This window comes from Zea mays, chromosome 5 (genome assembly GCF_902167145.1).
Source record: "Zea mays cultivar B73 chromosome 5, Zm-B73-REFERENCE-NAM-5.0, whole genome shotgun sequence".
Taxonomy (NCBI): Eukaryota; Viridiplantae; Streptophyta; class Magnoliopsida; order Poales; family Poaceae; genus Zea; species Zea mays.
The window spans coordinates 3,614,050-3,634,086 of record NC_050100.1 but is presented as its reverse complement, the minus strand read 5'-3'; the positions used below and the strand labels follow the sequence as shown (position 1 = coordinate 3,634,086).

At 42.7% G+C, this 20,037-nt stretch overlaps 3 protein-coding genes and 1 non-coding gene across 11 annotated transcripts; all 4 read right to left on the bottom strand.

Annotated features, from left to right (window-relative positions):
• Window positions 1-427: 427 nt before the first annotated feature.
• LOC100383644 (uncharacterized) lies at window positions 428-4,294 on the bottom strand. Of its 4 annotated transcripts, none has more exons than XM_035958755.1 (6): window positions 3,063-3,661; window positions 2,943-2,974; window positions 2,750-2,864; window positions 2,309-2,433; window positions 1,080-1,220; window positions 428-961 (listed from the first exon to the last, which is right to left on the bottom strand). In XM_035958755.1, the coding sequence occupies exons 1-6, from the start codon at window positions 3,087-3,089 to the stop codon at window positions 781-783; spliced, it is 621 nt and encodes a 206-aa protein (XP_035814648.1). In that variant the 5' UTR covers window positions 3,090-3,661; the 3' UTR covers window positions 428-780. The 4 variants fall into 4 exon arrangements, with proteins under 4 accessions (XP_035814648.1, XP_035814649.1, XP_008644093.1 ...); XM_035958756.1 differs by having other exon boundaries at window positions 2,943-3,117; window positions 3,226-3,241; NM_001366828.1 differs by having other exon boundaries at window positions 467-961; window positions 3,226-3,601.
• Window positions 4,140-4,300, bottom strand: LOC111589360 (U1 spliceosomal RNA). The gene has a single exon (XR_004849908.1). It is a non-coding gene; the product is annotated as a U1 spliceosomal RNA (small nuclear RNA).
• Window positions 4,301-4,772: 472 nt separating this feature from the next.
• On the bottom strand, window positions 4,773-7,342 carry LOC100284939 (uncharacterized). Its single transcript, NM_001372152.1, has 6 exons — window positions 7,012-7,342; window positions 6,658-6,752; window positions 5,993-6,072; window positions 5,509-5,558; window positions 5,292-5,404; window positions 4,773-5,163 (listed from the first exon to the last, which is right to left on the bottom strand). The coding sequence occupies exons 1-6, from the start codon at window positions 7,172-7,174 to the stop codon at window positions 4,792-4,794; spliced, it is 873 nt and encodes a 290-aa protein (NP_001359081.1). The 5' UTR covers window positions 7,175-7,342; the 3' UTR covers window positions 4,773-4,791.
• A 2,472-nt stretch (window positions 7,343-9,814) lies between these two features.
• LOC103625787 (protein GLE1) lies at window positions 9,815-19,647 on the bottom strand. Of its 5 annotated transcripts, none has more exons than XM_008646184.3 (16): window positions 19,408-19,647; window positions 18,974-19,197; window positions 18,705-18,851; window positions 18,476-18,628; window positions 18,093-18,207; window positions 17,644-17,792; window positions 15,368-15,539; window positions 14,881-15,046; window positions 14,416-14,516; window positions 14,175-14,245; window positions 13,514-13,595; window positions 11,649-11,744; window positions 11,223-11,306; window positions 10,853-10,981; window positions 10,575-10,697; window positions 9,815-10,505 (listed from the first exon to the last, which is right to left on the bottom strand). In XM_008646184.3, coding segments are annotated over exons 2-16 (1,812 nt in total). In that variant the 5' UTR covers window positions 18,976-19,197; window positions 19,408-19,647; the 3' UTR covers window positions 9,815-10,283. The 5 variants fall into 5 exon arrangements, 4 of the variants coding, with proteins under 4 accessions (XP_008644406.1, XP_008644407.1, XP_020393419.1 ...); XM_008646185.4 differs by having other exon boundaries at window positions 14,416-14,513; XM_020537830.3 differs by having other exon boundaries at window positions 9,872-10,423; window positions 14,416-14,513.
• Window positions 19,648-20,037: the final 390 nt, after the last annotated feature.

Genomic DNA, 20,037 nt, shown 5'->3' with positions numbered 1-20,037 from the left:
TGTTTATATTTGTAAATTTCAGTTTCGCCCTATTCACCCCCCCTCCAGGCGACTATCAGAGCACACATAGAACAAGACTTGGAGTTCAAAATCTACAGCAGGGCCAGGCTTCAACATTCAGTTCAGGAACATCCACCGTTAGGGATGAAAGTGGTAATCCGAACTGTTAAAACAAACTTAATATTTTAAAATAAATATGTATAAAATTTGATGTTGATTTTTTCTTATGTTATCAAGTACATTAGTACAAATATGAATAAAATATTATATAAGTTGTTTTATGTATTATTTGCTCCCTACAACCCAAAAAGTTGAAAAAATTACCGAATTTGTTTCCGAATCCATACCGAAGTTTATATCTATTATTTGAAAAAATGTAGGATGAATTTGAGGTTTACCTTTTATGAATCTTAACAAGCTGGATGTTAAAAACAAGAATACAAATTTGTATTATATATTCTATATTCTATTTATTCATAATCAAAGAAAAAACTGATTACCGAATAAATACCGTTTCCGACCGTTTTCATCCCTATCCACCGTCCCCAGCCGTGAAGAAAAAAAAAAGCTCCAACAGCACACCCTCACGGCACTAACAGCACGAAGATGAATGGCAACCAGGAGCCATCCTCGCCTCTCCTTTTTCACGAGCCTCGCCTGAAGCCTTTTTCTAGACAGCTTTCGTCGTGAACTTCCAGGCCAGTGGTCAGAATTCAGAATCTCCAACCATACAGGCACCATCTGTGAGACTGTGATCTGTCTTGAACCTCCTGGGAGTTGTCAATTTTTCGAGCTCACCCTAGAAAACCTCTTTAATAATTTGAATGCCGAGAACCGATGCACCGCTGACTGTGCTACAGCTTTCCTGATTGCTCTGCTCTGATGTCCTGCGCAGGATGTCGAAGAGTGAAACGCCTGAACTGAACTTGGCCTTCGTGGGTTGGGAGGAGTTGGCTTGGTCCTGCAGGATGGAAATAAAAAAATAGCCAAGCACATTCTGGGAGACAAGAAATGAATGCCATGATAGAGCAGATTCAAACTCATGGATAAAGCAGAGTAGAGCTTCAAAACAAGCTTACCGTATCTGAATTACTCTCTGCAGTAGAGTTGCAGCTCCTACTGCTGCTGTTGCTGTCATCACTACCAAATACGTAGGATCTATAGACTTATCTGTGAGAAGATGCCAGTGAACCACTGGCAGTTTGTCCAAGAAACGATGACTGCAAGGAATACACATGATGCCATTGTGGATAGAACCATCCAAAATCTCTGATGACAATAGATGCAATGAATGAAGGTCATAAAATTATCAGGAGTGAATGGAATGGAAGCATTGTGGGCAGAAGTACAGTATATAGTCAATAGAGAACCAAAAGTTGCAGTCACAAAGAACCAAAAGGTGTGCTTATCATAAGGTGTTACAGCAGTCTCATCCGTTCTCCAGTTTGTGGTTGTAAGATTTCAAAGTCGCTATACGAATTAGCTCCGATTAACTGTAAATGTTTCACCATAGTGATCCAAACCCAACACCAGATGGTTGGTAGGTGGTTGTTTATAACCCATACAACAATGCAAAAGTGAACGCACAAGTATGAATGGTATGGTACAACCTGGAGAACATGAGGGCTTGTATTAATTCATGCTTCTGTAGGTTTGGTGTCCTCTGATCGTTTTAACGGTGAACAATAGATGCACGTCAGTAATGAATGAAGGTCAGAAAAATTCAACTACTAAACAATTCGTACTATTAAAGCCGGGAGCAAATCTGCCCTCCCATACGTCCATGTCAGTAAAAAAATACTCCCTCTGTTCCACAATACTGTTTATTTTACTTGTTTATTTTTGTGTCCATATTCAAATGGATGACAATGAATCTAGACACATATATAAAACACATACATCAAATATTGTATGAATCCATTAACAACCTAAAACGAATACTATTTTGGTACGGAGGGAGTAATACATAACTATCCTCTGGATAAGTGTGCAAGTTTGCCAAAAAATCAAAACAAAGTAAGAAGTCACTGCATGTTTTATGTACAGAGCTAACAGGGCTCTAGAACTGGTTTGTGTAGGCAAAGTTGATAATATTAACATAATGTTTTCATTTAGCCACTCAAATTCAATGCCCCTAACAGGGATACCGACCATGTTTCAGATCAATGAAGGGCAGGGCAGGGGACTTTTCATCCTAAAAAGGTCAAATGACTAGGGGGGAATTATGGTGCTGGAACCAAGGCATATAGGCAACAACTACAATGGTTGTTGTGGAAAATTGAGATGGGTGATAGAAGAGTATACACACCTCCGTTTCATCTGTACTCTCAGTAGGGCTTGAAGAAAGGGCAGTTGAGTTTGATCTACCGAATAGTTATGGTTATCACTTGGCTGGGTGTTGTCATGATTCTCTTGCAACCGATCAGAAATTTCCTGATAGAATCAAACAATAAATTGCTATTTGTTAAACAAGTTGTTGAATGTAGATAAGTAACAAGCTTGAAATTGTAGTTGAAGATGTTGTGTGTTTAAAAATTGTTATTCTATTTGATAAGACTTCTCAGTCACATAATTTATAACATCTCAAATCTCTGCTTAGAAAATACTAGATAGTGGTTTTTGGCCATGCATGGGATAGCTTGGAGTAGTGAAATAGTAGAAGACTAATGCTGTAGATAAATCATCCTCCTATTATGCTATGACAATTTTTTTCCTGCAGATGGCAGCATATTGGACAGGGGGACAATACCTCATCTGAAGCTTTGGTGCCGCAACTATGGAGATCCTTCTTGCAACTCAAACCATCCTGCAAGCCAGAGGACTCTAGAAATATGTGATCACTGTCTTCAACAGAGGTATGTGATCTGAAATCCAGAGTACACAAAAAGCAAATGTCGTTGGATCGAATCGTGGAAACCTCAACGAAACAACTCAGCACTTACTTCTTCAGAACCTCCATCTTACAAAGGCGGATCTACAATTAACAAAAATGAGAACAAAGATAAAAAATCTCAGCATCTAAATTCTACTCCCATGTGCAGTTGACGTGTGTATATGTACACCTCGCAGCAGCCTCTGTGACTCAGCATGGATCGAATGAAGCTGCGCCCTCCTCTCCTAACACACGAACCCAGACTCCCAGAGCACCAGACATCATCAAAAACCGGCTAGCAATTCAACTAACCAACGGCCAGACCCAGAACGCAAGAGACAGCGGCTGGTTACCTTCTCAGAGAGCTTCTTCTCCCGGACCAACTCCATGGGCGGCGCCTCCTCCTCCATCTTCGTGTTCCTCCTCTTCCCCCCTTGGCCTGCGCTCCCGCCCCCGCCCCCGAAGCCACCTCCACGTCAACTTCGTCCAGATCGAGCTGCTTCCTCACCGTCCCCTTCGGCCGGCGCGCCTAGCGGGTCCTGCCCCACAGCGGGTCGATCTTGTCCTCCACGTCGCTGCCGTCGCCCGTCGTCGGGGGTGTCGATCGGCGGCAACGGTGACGACGCATCTGGTGGCGTGATCGGGCGCGTGGAAGGGCCGCGGAGATGGAACGGACTCGGCGCTAGGCTTTCTCACCCGGCGTCGCCTAATACTAGCGGTGGCGGAGGCAAGGCGGGGAGCAAGAGGGCAAGTGGTAGCTGTGACTTAGGAAGAGGATCTCCTGAAAATGGAAGCGCTGAATCACACAGGAAGGAGATAATTGGATTTTTGCCACTCACAATGTTGTCTTCTTTTTATAATTACCACTGTGTCTATGAATTGTGGGTCCAGCTGGGTCTATGAAATGTGGGTCTGATGGCAATTTTACAAACATGTTTCATGCTGATAGCAAATATCAGAATCTCTCGGAAGGAAGAGGATCTCCTGAAAATGGAAGCGCTGAATCACACAGCCGAAATGAATATCGGTGTCAAAATAAATATTAATCACTAGTCAAGATTGTTAAGTTATTATGAGTAGATATTCTCTATTCAAACTCTTTAAACAGTACAGTGAACAATAATGCAAGTCGCGACCAAACTTTCAACTGACAAAGGACCTAATTTAAATTTAACAGATTTCAAACTCTTACAGTACAGTAAACAACAATTCGAGAAACAATCAACTTTTAACTGACAAAGGACCTAAATTAAATTTATCAGATTTGGCAGGGGCCGCGCGAACGCGTACCCCCTCTACCACAAATTATGACGTCCACTCTCCTACTTGGGGAGATGGTAAGCCAGCGCACCCGCCATGTGCAATGCGGGCCACTGACCTAGGCCACAGGGCTTCTTGATCCCCAGTCGACCCCGTCCAGGTAAGTATGGAGCAACGAAGCACGGAGCGCTCATCTTATAGCGCGAGCTCGTGGCGCGTCTGCCTTCGCCAGCCGAGGTGGTGCTAAATCCTGAGACGGAACGAACGCGTTCTGCACTTCTGCGCGCGCTGCTGCTTGAGTTCTCGTGGGCCACTCCTTGTAGTCCATGGGCCTTTAACCTCGAACCCAACATATTTTTCTTTTCCGTGTTTGGAAACAACCGGACTGCGGGCTGCAATGGACTGGACCCGGTTAGGCGTGAAATTAGAGCATTTTGAGAGTGCATTATCCGTGCACTGTAACAACGTTTTACTGTTCTTCAACAGCTTCAAATCCGAAGTTCATCCCTTAGTTTTTCTTTTCTATTTTATTAAAAAAATCAAACAAGTTCGCCACTGCTATGTATGTTCCATGTATCAGCATTAGGTTGTACCGTGAACTCTCTAGTAATCGGGGCCAGGCTAAAAAAAGGCATCATAGTACCAGGGATCACAGATCACTACATCTCATCACAGTCCGTGTCGTTACACAGGAAATACATGTAGTGCTCCTCAAGCGACCGATCACGAGGCAGTGCATCTTGCTCTCTCGTTAGATGAGAGCTGGACTCCCTAAACCTCTGGACGCGCAGTTTGTTGTAGGCTTCCATGTTGAGATCCGATGCCAGGAAGAGCTCCACCTCGGCGACGAATCGCTCCGTTCGGCCGAGGAGGAACGGCCTAGCAGCATCGGAAACCAATCTCCTGAACTCTTCCCTCCTTTTCTCCGGTGAAGTCGTCCACCTTGACGACGTGTGCTCCTTTTCGAGCCTCTTCATGAAGGATCCCATGACACCGTGAATGTGGTGGACTATGACCTCAACGTTCTCGTCCTGCAAAAAACTCAACGTTGCTATATATCCTTAACAAAAGCTAGGTCGCCTACCCCAGTAGCTAAAGGCACTCATGATTCTTGTAACCTATGGAATAGCTGTAGTGCTAATAGATAACAACGGCTTACCCGAGTAAGGGCCTGAATTTCCCGTCTTAGCCAGGTTTGAAGCCAAATTTTCTTACGGAGATATCTTTGTTGCTCCCAGTATTGCTGCACCCCAGAAATGTTGCTTGTGGTCTCTGCTTAATTCAGCAAGCATAAGTCCTACATAACAAGTGAGGCACATAGAATTCTGATGTAGCATACAGAAGGGTGAAAGGAAAAAAAAAGATTGACATAATACCTTTCATGTTATAGAATTGTGACACCAACTCGTGTGCATCTGAAAGACGCCTGCACCAGGAGGAAAGGGGGATTAGTATACTTCTTCACATATGCAATAATAAGTTATAAGTTTGTGCATGTAGATAGCCTCCATCCAGCAACCAAATAAATGGTTGCTTCATTGCTTGTGGATATGGGCTACATGGTGCACATGTAATCACTGAAAGCGGCCGTTTCTCTCTACTCTGCTTTTTGGCTGGTATATCAAAGTTACTTCTGCTATTGCCCAGTGAATATTTTCTATTTATTTAAAAAGCACAAGAGACATACAGAATATAACCTTTTTAGTTATAGTTCATGTAAATTCTTTCTTTTTCTAGAAGAATAGAGTCAGTCTCTTTGCAGGCTACTGGTTATGAAGGATAGCCTTTGCCTTGTTCATTTACTGAATACTCACAATCATGCATAACTAGAGGGAGAGAGAAACAAGAGAGGACAGGTACCTCTTCCTAGGTTCCTGATTTATGTACCACCGCTCAAATGATTCGCCATCAAAAGCATGTATGACGGATAGATTCTCAGTCTGCAAAACGCAAGAAGGTTACATCAGGTCAGGACTTCAGCCCTAAGTCTGAGGCGAAAACAGATGGTCAAATTTGTACATACTGGTTCACTTCACTCGACCAACTACTGGTAAAGAATTAAGGGTACCTAGACTTAAGCAACAAATGGCAAAGGTGTTCACTTCATTCGACCGACTACTGATAAAGAATTAAGGGTGCCTAGACTGAAGCAACAAATGGCAAAGGTGTTCACTTCACTCGACCAACTACTGATAAAAATTAAGGTTACCTAGACTTAAGCAACAAATGGCAAAGGTGAAACTAACACATCCCAAATTTGAAGTTATTGTTCACAACTCAAAATGTTAATTGGCAGTTTCTCCATTCTAATAAAACGACACCAGATTTTTCAGAGGGTACTGGAACAATTTGCATTTCCACATTCTCTTAATAATTGAACCATAGTTCATTCAAAAGAAATATCGATAATTGAACCACTTACATAGAGACCCACACTGTTTGACAAAGTATGCGTTTCAAGATGACAATAAAGCTGCTCAGAGTGAATATAAATGTATCGTTACAGCAGATGGTGTCGGGCTAACCTTACAAAGTGGACATCTAACTGAAGACAAAGGTTCTGCGTGCTTGCTCGCTACTATCCTTACCCACTGGCATATACACCTGTAGCAAAAGGAATCTGCAGAAGCAGCTAGGAGTTTCAGAAAGGAACCTAAACAGCGTAACGGCAAAGCATTATTGCGAATCTGAAACTACAGCAAATTATAGTTTCTACGCTTCACTTTGAGCAGGAGACCAATAATCACAGAATATTTGCATACCATAGCAAAATTCTAGAGTCCATGCCCAGTCCATAGGCGCGTATCAAGCAGAAGCAAGCTTAATATCGGAAATCGATGAAAAAAATAGAGAGAGAGACGAGGGGGGGGGGGACTTACGGAAGCAAGTGTCGAGGTAGGCCTCGTCTTTGAAGGCTTCGAGGCATATGGGGCAGGGGCACCCAGCCGTCCTCGCCGTCGCCGCCGCGGCTGCCGCGGGAGGGTCGCCGGCACCCCTACCGGGGGAGGCGGCGGATGCAGCGGGGGATGAGGCGGCCGCCATGGAGAGATAATCGAGGAACGCGGCGACGACGAGGAGACAGCGGCGCGCGCGGAGTGAATCGATGCTATGGACCGACGGCGGCGGGGCATCTGGCTGGACGGCTGCGATGTGCAGGACGACGTTGTGTGGATCTCCACGTGCTATGCCAGCCTTTTGGTATAGCTTTTTTCTGATGGCTGTAAGGTGAAGTTGATTACAGAGAAAATCTATCGAGGTGTTTGGCAATAGTAGTTGTGGAGTGGTTAGAATTTAGGTGTTTGTAACATCCAAAATTATGGAGTGTAACACCCAAAAATATATTTTGGATCTCGTAGTGACCCGTAAGATATTCTTACGTTGTTTGTTCATATGCATTAGTGTAATGTTACCATATGAAAATAAAGAGGAGCAATTTAAACAACTAACCATGATAAAAATAAATTAAATATACATTCCATGTTGGGCTTTTAAGCTGTTACACTTACATTTAAGTTAATGATACAAATTGGGATGCAAAATTTTGAAATATGAAGGAAATAGAAATAAGAAAAGAAAAAAGGAATAGAAATGATAAAAGAAAAAGAAAAGAAGACTCCCAAACTTGTCCTCGGCCCAAAGCTAACCCGGCCCAATCTCTTCTCTTCACTTGCGTGCGGCCCAACCGGGGCGAGGTGAGGCGGCGTCGATTAGTGGGCCTGCTTCGCTAGCCTCGCCACCTTGCGCGTAAGCCAGCCGCTGACGCTGTCACTCGGGCCTGCCATGGCCGTTTGCGGCACCGCACTCCAGGACGCTGCCTGGTGGGGCCAATTGGTCAAGACTCAGTCCGTCGTCGAGCTCATGGAGGACGTAGCGATCCGCGGCGAGAAATGCGCAACAAACCCTCCCACTTGCTCGCTGGGGTTGTTGGGATCAGTGATCTATAGATAAAACCCGAGTGTCGGGCTCCTCTCGCCCACCTTATTACATCTCGAGGAACCAACGCCATGCAAATCAATCGACCGGAGAGAAAGAGAGAGGGGAGCCACCACGAGTAATCACCACTACCACCCTCGCTCGGGGTGAGTGCGCGGTCGGGGGGGGGGGGGGGGGTCACCCGAGCAACTAGATCACGTTGGGGGCGGTGGCAGGGAAGAAAGACGGTCTTGGTGACCACAATTCCTCGTTGTCGCCGTGACTTTGTCGTGCATCGTGGGCAACCCCATCTCCGCCTCTGTCGTCAGTGAGTGCCTACCTAGCTTGTTTGAAATGTCCTCCACATCGCGTATCGAGTCCCAGATCGATATATATCGCACCGAGGCGTCGATTGGTGTGGCTCCGGCGACGGGCCACCGCGGCACCCAAGCAGTGTTGACGTTGTTTGACGAGGATAGGGGGAAACGTTCGGGACGTTGATCTAAGATGAGTGGCTAAGATTAGATCTCAGATGTCGATTAAGTCAAATGATAGGAGCCCTAGGATCGTGACAGCACGCGTGTGAATGGATCACGACGTTTTAAAACTGGGTCGATGATCTAGGTGCCGACAGTCGTGATTAGATGTAGGATAACGTTTCAACCAATGTGATCTCGACCGCTAGTAAGAGATATGAGCGCTCGGGATAGTACGTATCTGGGTTATAACGTAGGTCGTAGGATTTAAAGCTAAGGGCACGTGTTGCGGCCGGATCGCTTAAGCCAGTGATATAATCCTTGCCCTTGTCAGTTGATCCAACGACGAAAATCAAACCATACCCTTCCGCTGCAGACTTCTTACATAAGAGACCCTCAGATTTGCATAAATGGACCCGCCATCCACACAGAGACCGAGATTAGAGCACATGGGTCCTAGAATTTACACAGAGCCCCTGAAAAACTTCAAAATAGTACCCACAACCGAGAGAGTAAATAAATAGGATAAATTAATATAGGAAATGATTCTAGTATAGAAATAATTACAGAAAGTTGTTTAATTCACAAGTAATTCATTTTAACTCCTTTTTATCCAATCCAGTTGCATTAATCTCATATTAATATTGTTTATCATCTAGTAACTTTGTATTATTATGAAACCTACGGTTAAAATCATACACTTAATTTGTTCTATATTTTACATCTAAATTTTAGAAAATCATAACTTTATAACCATAACTCCGAATTTAGTAGTTCTCAAACCTAGGATCTCGTTACGATGTAGATTATTATCTTGCATTCTGTTATTATGTTTGGTGTGATATTAATTTCTCCTATGCAATGTCTATTTGTATTGTTGAGAGTAGACGAGCAAGTAGACGGGGAACCAGGAAACCAACAGGTTGAAAAGATTGAGCAGGAGCTCATTGAATGCAAGTTCTATCATTGGCCACTTTTCTTTACATAATAATATTCTCTATAATCACAAGTACAATTTTGAGAACAATGAAGTGGATAAGAAAGAGAACTCGTTGTATTAAAGTTTCTATGATCTTACTCATATTCTTGTGTTTCCTCGTGTTCACTAGTTTTTTTATTTTAGAAAGCAAACTTAACCATGTTTGCAGTTTGCCTCTTTTTCAAAAGAAAAATTAATCGGCGAGGATTAATTCATCGATATCAGTTTTGTGCATCATTTTGGTGTAATGCATTTAATTGCAACTTATTTTATACATTGTACTTCAATTTCAACACTCTATAAGTGAGGCAACCATTTATATTAAAACTATTTTGTTTGAAGCACAAACATTAGATTTCATTGCAAACAGAGTAGACAAAGTGTCGCGTGTCAAGTTGACCTTGACTTTGGCCACCGCTGGGCCCACGCCGAAGTGGTCGAGTATTATTTTGTTCTGGTCACGATTCTAGTAGTACATGTACAACTACAACAAACATAAAACCTCAACCTATCATACCTGTCCTTGGCCGGATACAAGTCACATAAACAAATACATCGTCAGGATCCCGTGCAGAGGGGGGAAATGATCTGGGGGACTGTCCCATAAATAATGTTCGTGAGATTTGAAAGGCTCGATCGTGTTTCTGAAACACGAACAGCTCCATATCGATCTGGTGCTTTCATCTCTACATGAGGCCCCTCTTGCGATAGTGGTAGCTTGGACGAGGTACCGCCCTTCAGACGATCACACACGATGTCTCATACCGATCTGGTGTTTTGATCTTTACATGAACAACTCCTTGGATAGTAGTTGCTGGACGAGGTACTGCCCTTCTGGTTCCTCCAGGTAGATCTTGTCGTTCAGGTAATTCTGTAGATTGTTGACAGCCTCAGCCTGCATCTTGTTGCCTTGTTCCTTCAAAGCTGGTAAAAAGCACCGTGATATTACATCCAGGATTTTCATGAACTGTGACCCATATTTCTTGTGAAGTGCAAAACCAGCCATCTGAAAGAGCACAGGAACCCCAATTAACTACATGGCACACAATCAGGAGGTCTTGAAGCAGATGCCTACCTTGAGGAAAGCGTGAAGGGCACATGCAGTGGCTGTAGTAGCTGGGAGAGAATTGAGGAACATGGCAAGCCACTTCCATCCCTCAGCTAAACCATGAGGATGACGAACACCTTTGATTTCCGTCTGTAGATAAAGTTAGGGAGTCACCTTTATGTTCCACTGCAAAAGGCCAGTCTACTGGACATAGCCTTATATCTTATGAAAATTTCATCAATTCAGATAGATGATGAAAGTATCAAAAAAGCACACAACATTACTTTGACAAAAGAAGTGCACACCTGAATCATTGCTGCGTAGAGTTTAACATATGCAACGACGTATGTTAGATAACTTTCAGTGCTCTCGAGCTGTCCATTTTCTTCCTGGTAACCTATCAGTCTGTAATAATCTCTATTTCGTGCTTGTGCCTACAAAATCACATACATCATGAGGAAAAAAAATCCAAAATAGATTTATATAAAACAGCGGGTGACAATATGTCATAGCTGGGTACACTAATCAGCTACATATAATTGTTAAAAAGGCATTAAAAATAATTCTGAGCATTGCTTACAATTTATTGAGGTTTTTCTTATGGCATTCATTAAGATTAAAAAATAAATAAATAAATTCCAAATATATTATAGAGTTCATACTATAAAGACTTACATTCAAAGCATGCATATGCTTTGGAACCGTGTATATGCAAACTCTGTTGAACTCAGCTAAAAGATAATCCATTGCGTCTGGTACCTGACCAATAAGGCACATCAGATGTGGTCATGAAAGGAAATGTGTAAGTCCCTTGCGATTTATTCCTCGCAAATAAGTAATAAAGAAGACTTGCCTACCAAAAGCAGCCAGTTTTAAGCTGCAGTGTAAAACTAGTGACCAGATTGCAATATGTGCTCTTGTGCTTTACGAAATATGCAGGATTCTCAATGCAGAATATTCAGAAAATTCAGTTCAAAAGAATCTCAGTCAAGTACATTACAGTGATCGGCACTAAGTTAACACCACAGTATCACTAATAAGTTAATAAGAATTCAATAATGCATAATGACAAATGGTATTTTGAGGATAACAAGAATAAACCTGATTTGTAACTAATAGCATGACATATCCACACGCAAAGGCCAAATTTCCAAAGGTCTTGTCCTTTGTATTTCTACTCTTGACAATGGAAATAATCTGCAAAGAATACTAGGTTATTTATGTGAGCCAATATACATTAACCAAAAATTGACCAGGCAAGAAAAAAACAAACAGTAGGATTATTAAGCCTAGTTGGTAAGGCCAAGAAATCCTAATAAGTAGCTAAAGATGTCTAAGCATTTGGGCCTCAATGGCAACTGAACAGGGAGGTACAGTCAATAGTAAAATACCCTTTGAAATAACAGAGGTTGTGTTGCTAGCTACCACTCCCTCCAAGCCATTTAGGCTTGTGTAAAAGAAATAAGAATCTCCGTGAAATGACCATGTGAACATTGATCCTTCAATAGGTAACTAAGTGGGAGCCATGGAAAATGGAGACACTCCTGAAAGAAAACATTTACGGTACCAAACCAATGGTGGAAAAGTGCCTCAAAGTGTAGTACAACTTATAATTTTGTGAAGAGTAGGGATTGGGGAAGGCAACTTATATTTTGGAACATAGCAGTACAAATGCTTACACCCACATCATTTAAAATGTTCGCTCATGATAATATATATGGCATAGGCTGTAAGCCTGCAACCACACCATGAACACGAGACACTAAAAATTTGAGTTGCAAAATAGAATCACACATTCTTTAAAATTCCACATCACAGAACACCGGTTATTGAGAGATAATGAATTGGCAGAAAATATGAAGATTGATTAAAGGGAGCAAAGGCTTAAGTACATATAGGCAAGGATGTCTACAGAAAAGGAAACAATCCTACACAATCACAGGAATAGGAAACAATCCTACACAATCCTATCAGAGAGATCCTTGCCTATTGAGACCAATTAACCAAAGAAGGGGCAGGCGCACAAGGCAACAAGCCTATGCAGCCTTGCCACCTAAACTGCCTAAAATATAGCACACACTAACACCCCCTGTAGTCAGATCGTCAGCCACTGCACGCGTTCAGACTGGTCCTGAATTCGTTGAAGACAGAGGATGGGAGGCCCTCGGTGAAGATGTCGGCATACTGTGATGTCGCCGACACATGTAGGACACGAAGAGCATCGGCGGCAACCCGTTCTCTGACTAAGTGTAGATCAATTTCAATGTGCTTGGCGCGTTGATGTTGGATGGGGTTGGAGGTCATGTAGACGGCACTGATACTGTCACAATACACTAGTGTTGCACGGCGAAAATGAGGGTGGAGTTCCAGGAGGAGCTGGCACAGCCATGTGGCTTCGGCAACTCCATTAGCCACAGGGCGATATTCGACTTCAACACTAGACCTGAAGACAGTGTTCTGAGGCTTGGAAGACCAAGAGATGAGGTTGTCACCAAGGAGTGTAGCATAGCCCGAGGTGGACCTGCTCGTATCCAGGCATCCAGCCCAATCAACATCAGTGTACACCAGCTGGTAGACATGTCGCAGCACGGCAGGGAGGCCGGCGCATGGGCGCTGCAAGACAGGGAGGCCGGCGTGCTAATTGAGCGGAAGCGAGGAAATCCGTGGTAGAACCCGGACTCTTGATACCATGAAAGACAATGAATTGGCAGAAAATATGATGATTGATTAATGGGAGCAAAGGCTCAAGTACATATAAGCAAGGATGTCTACAGAAAAGGAAACAATCCTACACAATCCTATCAGGAAGATCCTTGCCTATTGAGACCAATTAACCAAATAAGGGGCAGGCGCACAAGGCAGCAAACCTGTGCAACCGTGCCACCTAAACTGCCTAAAATATAGCACACACTAACAGTTATGCTACTAATTTAATGAAAATGTTATAATAAATATAAAGTATCTACCTTGTTAGCAAATAGACAACAAGAGATTGGACGGGGACAATCCTGTCCATTTAAAGCTTTAACAAGCTCACTAGCCCTTGTTCTGCACCAAAATTATATACAATTAGAAAAGCAAACCTCAGATAAATTATCCACCTCAATATTTCCAAACAACAGGTGGTCACTATTTATTCACATCGTGTGTAACAAATGATGATAAAAAGGAGAATGAGTGGAAAATAAAGCAGAAAAAGAAACCGTGGAAGTATGCTCATGTGCTGGTGGCACTAGGTCCAGTCAGTAGCCAAAAATGATCTAGCTTATTGTTTCAAGAAAATACCTGTTTCATTGTTATTGGGCTGCAAGGCAAAAATTCCATATAGCAAAAAAAACATCTAGCTAGTTTACTTTAATGACTTAAATCATCATGGAACGACACATGGTGGTTAGAAGGAACAAAATGCGGCACCTGGCAAGTTTGAAATTGGATTCAAAGTTAAGTATTACAAAGGCATATTGTTAAACTGACTGTCTATCATACTACAAACAAGCACTTAACCTTATGGTTCATGAATATACAATTTATTTTACATAATCAATTTGGTTTACAATTTGTCACTGTAGCGTAGCTTTCAGTAGTTTATGTAACCATATCCAAGTTAAGCTGCAGTATTGAACTCACCTGACACTGTCAGTAGTTGGCATAAGTTTACTTATGGATTTGGCAATTTGTCGGTCATATTTGCTGAATTCCTGCAAGATATGATGTCAGCCAGAGTACAAGTTAGCAACATACTCATCTATACATCAAATGGTAAGCCATGGATCAGTCATTGTTCATCACAGTTATCAAATCAACATAACAACAACAAGTTATTCGAAACAGGCAATTAAATATTATAAGTTTCAGCAGAAAATAAGACCTTGCTGTGATGAATGTTTTCTGGCACTTGATTCTGTACTAATGCATGCCTCCGTGACTCTGCTTCTAGTGCGTATTTATCGCCAAAAACTTTAATGCCTTCTACGAAAGAACCAAGTTATTAAAATATACAACAGACAAGTTAAAAATGAGTTCTAACATACGAAGTTAAATGTTCTAGAGGAAAAAACTGTAAGTTAGGAACTGACAAATAGACTATCAGATGATCATTGGTATTGCACAATTACAAGTCCAGTTTCTGTAATTAAGTGCCAACCCAAAAGATACTAAGCATTTTCATGAAAAGCACAAAGTGATACCGATTCTTTTCAAATGATTTCAGCATGAATGAGATTGGATATGGTACAAAGGAAATCATCTATTATGAAAATCAGTACAAGAACTTCAGAACAGCAGTACACAGAACTACAAATATTAAGTTTGCAAATAAGTAAACTAGGAGTACCTGCAGTATTATTCTGGGAATTCGGACTAGGTTGAGAAGCTGCTGCATCTCTCAATTTAGCAGCCTCCTTTTCTGCTGCTTCCTTTTCTGCTGCTTCCTTTTTAGCAGCCTCAAATGCTGTTTTTCGTGCTTCAGCTGCTAATTTTGCAGCTTCCTTCTGTCTAGCCTGCATCATAGTTGATGACCTTTGTTATTAGTTACAATAGCCTTTAAGGGACTAGTAGACTACAGTGATGTAAAGCAAGACTGGTGGTAAGAAAATCTGCAAAATGAAAGGAACAGGAATAGCTGAAGGGGGAAGCAAACAATAGATGCAACCAAAACTGATGGAACTCAAAACGTTACTGATTACTCTGATCATATCAAATCAACTCAATAATACAACAATGAACTAGTAGTCTCAAAGATCCTAAGCCCCCAAATCTAAATCGTGTGTAGTAGTCATGTGCAGAAAAATCACTTGAAATAACGATCTGAGCAAACAGACCTCTGCTTCTTGCTGGGCTCTTTCCTGCCTTAACTTTTCTTCCTTGACAGCTTGCTCTTTTCTTTTAGCTTCTTCAAGAGCTGCATCATCTCTTATTCGGCGTTCAACAATCTGGGATTTTTGTTCATGATCCCTTTGGACCATAGATAAGTGTTTATCGAGTACTTCTGCACTACAACAAAACAATATGGTAACATAATACTGAAGAGAATAAAAAATTTGTCAATAAAGTACTACAAAGTTGTGGTATAAGTGGTATACAACATAATTCATCTGATTGCTTTTATAACCCATCTTTTAGTTAATAAATGGTACCAATCTCATGAATGAACAAACCACATTTTGTAATGCATAATTAGAAGGAACTATTTACATGCACAAGGCCAGTATCAATGTATCACAAATATTTGGGGAAGAGATAAATCAAGGAAGACTTCCTCGCAAATGCGGAGAGGCTGCTTCCTCGCAAATGCGAAGACTTCCTCACAATGTATCACAAATATCTGTGAGGAAGTCTTCCTCGATTTATCACTGAGTCACTAGGTCAGGGTTCGAAGCAGCCTCTCCGCATTTGCGAGGAAGTCTTCCTCGATTTATCTCTTCCCCAAACCCCACTCGTGTGGGGGCCTGCATCACTAGGTCCGCCCTATGGAGAATATCCTAATTCCTACGATATATCAACTAATAAGTTTGAAAAATAGTAAGCATAGTCTAAAAGGTTACTTTAATAATGTGAGAATCAATTGTTAACTTTAAACAATGCAATAGAGGCCAATTACACATCAGTGCACAAAGCCAGGGAATCAATAAGACCGTTTCATACATCAAAGATAATTCATAAAAAAGTCTCCTAAAATAAAAAAACACAAGTACCCAACTACTGTACAGTGCAGTTGAAAAAAACAAGTGGCACTTATCCCTTATAAGTAAAAGACACGCATGCTGTATGAAGGATAGAAGTATTCAACATTTCATTGAACTCGAAACCCTAGAGATGGTATCACCTATCAGAGTGAAGCCTTCAACCAATCTAATATATGTAACGTAAGAGAATTTTACATGTAACTACGACTTATCTTCAGGTCATGTAAAGAAGTCAACTGAAAGCAAGTTCCATCGACTATTGTAATATGTGTCCCTTTGGAACAGAAATAAATTGTATTTGCAGAAGGCCATGAATGTCATTTACCATGAAACAGAATTTGCATGCAAGAAATGGAGGTAGAATAACTTATAAAGAGTGGTCACTGGTCAGCACTCTAAAACAATTCAGTAAGCAACTAGCTCAATACGGACAACAGGTACCAAAAAAAAGAGACACTGCCTGTCAGGGCCTAAGGAGGCCCACGGAGGGGCTGCGGCAGCAGCAGCCATGGGCCCTCCAAGGGGGATTAGATAAAGATAGTTAGAGATAAGATTATAAGATTAGTTGAGATTATTTAGGAGATTAGTTAAGATTATCTAGGAAGGTTATCAGTTAGTAGTTTGTTGAGAGTTTTAAGGAGATAAGGATCTCTAGCTAGATAGGGGCGGCCAGCCGGCCTATTTATGTAATCAATGGATGAGAAATAAAACAGGCAAGAATTAGAAGGGAGATCCTTATCTCCTTAATTCTTGTCCACGGCCGAGCAAGAGGAGGGTTTCTCCCTTCTAATTCTTGTCTGCTTTATTTCTCATCCATTGATTACATAAATAGGAAGAGCGGGCCTGGTACAGCGGTAGAGCCTACCGTCTGTAACCGAAAGGTCCCGGGTTCGAGCCCCAGCCTCTGCATATTATGCGGGTAAGGCTTGGCGCTTAAAGATACCCTTCCCCAGACCCCGCACGGTGCGGGAAGCCTACGGCACTGGGTACGCCCATTGATTACATAAATAGGCCGCCTGGCCGCCCCTATCTAGCTAGAGATCCTTATCTCCTTAAAACTCTCCTAAAAACTCTCAACAAACTACTAACAGATAACCTTCCTAGATAATCTCAACTAATCTCCTAAATAATCTCAACTAATCTTCTAATCTTATCTCTAATTATCCTTATCTAATCCCCCTTGGAGGGCCCATGGCTGCTGCTGCCACAGCCCCTCCGTGGGCCTCCTTAGGCCCTGACACTGCCACTATGAAGCTTACTTTGGATACAAATATTGGAATAGTATAAGAAATGCTTGATGCCTTAAATGCTGCTCACTAAAACAAATGTGATAATTATATGTTATTTGAAAAACATATGGAAAAGGCAATGTAGACTTCAAGAAATGCAAGAAAAATCTAGAAAGTCCATACATTCTTCTCTGGAAGTGTACATCAAGTCTTCTGTCTATCTCCTTTCTTGATTCTGCATATTTCTGAAGTCGGGCAAATGCAGAGATCGTTCTCCGAATTTCATTTTGGTGGCATACCTCCAATGAAGCTAGCTTACTTCTAACTTCTTCCTGAAGAACAAATATCATATGTGATGAAGACAAATATTTACAAGTAGATAAGCAATGAGGTCCAAGAATGGTCCATCGTTGTTAAATTACGAGCGCAAGAGAACTGTGATTGATGGGATGTTTATATTCAATGTGCAAAGTATCAGCATTCCATTGCTTGGATCAATAAAAGAATATTTTCAAATGCTAAGCATAAAGAGAACCTTGTTATGAACCTAAATTGCAATGAGGACGCAACAAAGTCCAATGGTTCATCACAAAAACATGCAGGCAAAACATTATAAAATGCTCGGTACACACTTGAACTTTTAGATGATGCTCGTGTTCCAGCTCAAGAAGAATGCTCTTCGCTAGGTCCCTTTTCTCCATTAAGTGGTATGGGGCAACCTGACCATCTAATTCATCCTCTGAATCACTGCAAAGAAACAAAAGTAACATAACAAACAAATTATAGCATGCATAAAGTCACCAGGGAAGCTTCTACAGTTTCGAAAAGGGAAAATCACATGCTACAGAGCATACTTAATGGTCAAACAGATTCCTTATGCTTCATAGTTTGTCTTAAGACAGAAGTTGCCTTCCATACAATTATCCCTCTTCTATAGATAGTTAATCCAGAAGCCATGATACAAAATTCCATGGAAACTGCAATTACATGTACCCAGTTGCAGATTGAAATTCACCTTGATGCAAGATCATTACACGAGAACCTTGCTCCTTTGGCCACCAGAGCCCGGGACTTCCCACCACTTGTACCATCGTCTTCATCTTCTGTGTCGTCTTCGTCGTCGTCATCAACCCGCATCACAAAGGCCTTCTCACCACCACCGTTAGCCCTAGATTGACCAAAGAAAACTAATAGAACCTCATGGGATGGCAAATTACTAGAGCCAGACGCAAGGTAGAGATTACCAATCCGGCGGCTGCTTCAGGGGCGTGGGTGGCGCAGCGCGGCGGGTGGCATCCAGCGCGTCAAGCTCAGCGAGCACATCGCCGAGCGTCCAGCTCGGCCGTGGGTCCAGCTCCCTGGGACACCGCAGCTCCACACGCTCGAAGCCCCTGTGGGGAAAGCAAAACAAAGAGGGGGAAGCAGGAAGCAGGTCAGCCACGACGAACAACCGACGGACGGGAGGAGAGGCATGCAGCATGCGCATGCTTATGAGACGGAGAAGCGGGTTTACATCGCGGTCGTTCGTCCCCGTCGTCGCCGCCCGGTCTCCAGGAAGGTGGCCTAGGTGGCTAGGGCACCGACCTCCTGGAGCTGTATAGGGTTCGTCCTTGTGCGACTCGCGTGAGATGCAAGCTTTGACACAGACCGGAAGCCAAGCAGCGCAGGAACGGAGCAGGTGCCGGGTGCGCTTTCAAATCGAATACAAATTAATGTTTTCCGATCGGTTGATCGTTTCTGGTCACCATAGAAGCAGTAAGTCGATCAGAACGATTAATCGAATGAACAGGCCGATTAATCGGAGCGACATGACTGAGCACAGATTCCATGAGAGCACACCCAGCACATGAACACAGGACATGAGCTTAACAGTAACAGGGCAGCAGGCCACTCGCCGGTGAACAGCAACAAGCAACAGGAAGTCGGGGATTGGGGAGAAGTGGTCACCTGCTGCGGCAGGGCGTCGCCATGCTGGGGAGTGAGGACCGAGGAGGGGACGCCAGTCACCGGTGGCGCGCCGTCGCCCGTGCAATGTGCTCTAGTCTAGGGTTCCTCGATGTCGTCCGTGCGTAGTGTGTGATGGTCTGGCGCTCTGTTGCTCCCGTCCGTCCGTACGTGTATAGGACGAGTGGGCTGCAGTGGCCCAAAACGAATGGTAAAAAAATGAAGTAGGCCAAAATTGAAAATTCCCAAGCAAATTGGTCAATCAGGTTTCTGATCGCTCTAATCGTATGGCTACTGCTCCACCGAATAATTCTGACTAATCAAACAATATGAAAACATAACGATAACCAAAACGAATCACCAACGGATTGAAGCAGCTAAGCAGACCGAGAAGTAGCGCGCGCCGTGATCAGATCAGCAGCGAGCCAGCGACACCGGCAAAGGAAATGTCAGCATATTGTGCCTGTTTGTTTCGGCTTCTAGCAACTTCTGGCCATTAAAAGCTGCTGCGGACTGCCAAACGCTTAGCTTTTCAGCTAGCTTTTATAAAATTCGATAGAGCAAAAACCATCCAAAATTAACATAAACACATAATCGGTTGAGTCATTGTAATAGTAGGAATCCGTCACTTTC

Excerpts from the sequence above, each read along its gene's own strand:
- LOC100383644 (NM_001366828.1), bottom strand. The coding sequence starts at position 3,282 with ATGGAGGAGGAGGCGCCGCCCATGGAGTTGGTCCGGGAGAAGAAGCTC. Across the intron at positions 2,865-2,942 it reads AAGATGGAGGTTCTGAAGAA|ATCACATACCTCTGTTGAAG; the intron begins GTAAGTGCTGAG and ends TCTGGATTTCAG. Across the intron at positions 962-1,079 it reads CAGAGAGTAATTCAGATACG|GACCAAGCCAACTCCTCCCA; the intron begins GTAAGCTTGTTT and ends TCCATCCTGCAG.
- LOC100284939 (NM_001372152.1), bottom strand. The coding sequence starts at position 7,174 with ATGGCGGCCGCCTCATCCCCCGCTGCATCCGCCGCCTCCCCCGGTAGG. Across the intron at positions 6,753-7,011 it reads CTACCTCGACACTTGCTTCC|ATTCCTTTTGCTACAGGTGT; the intron begins GTAAGTCCCCCC and ends CTGCTTCTGCAG. Across the intron at positions 5,405-5,508 it reads ACAATTCTATAACATGAAAG|AGACCACAAGCAACATTTCT; the intron begins GTATTATGTCAA and ends TGAATTAAGCAG.
- LOC103625787 (XM_008646184.3), bottom strand. Across the intron at positions 17,793-18,092 it reads AGCATCATCTAAAAGTTCAA|GAAGAAGTTAGAAGTAAGCT; the intron begins GTGTGTACCGAG and ends TTTGTTCTTCAG. Across the intron at positions 14,517-14,880 it reads TTCCCAGAATAATACTGCAG|AAGGCATTAAAGTTTTTGGC; the intron begins GTACTCCTAGTT and ends GTTCTTTCGTAG.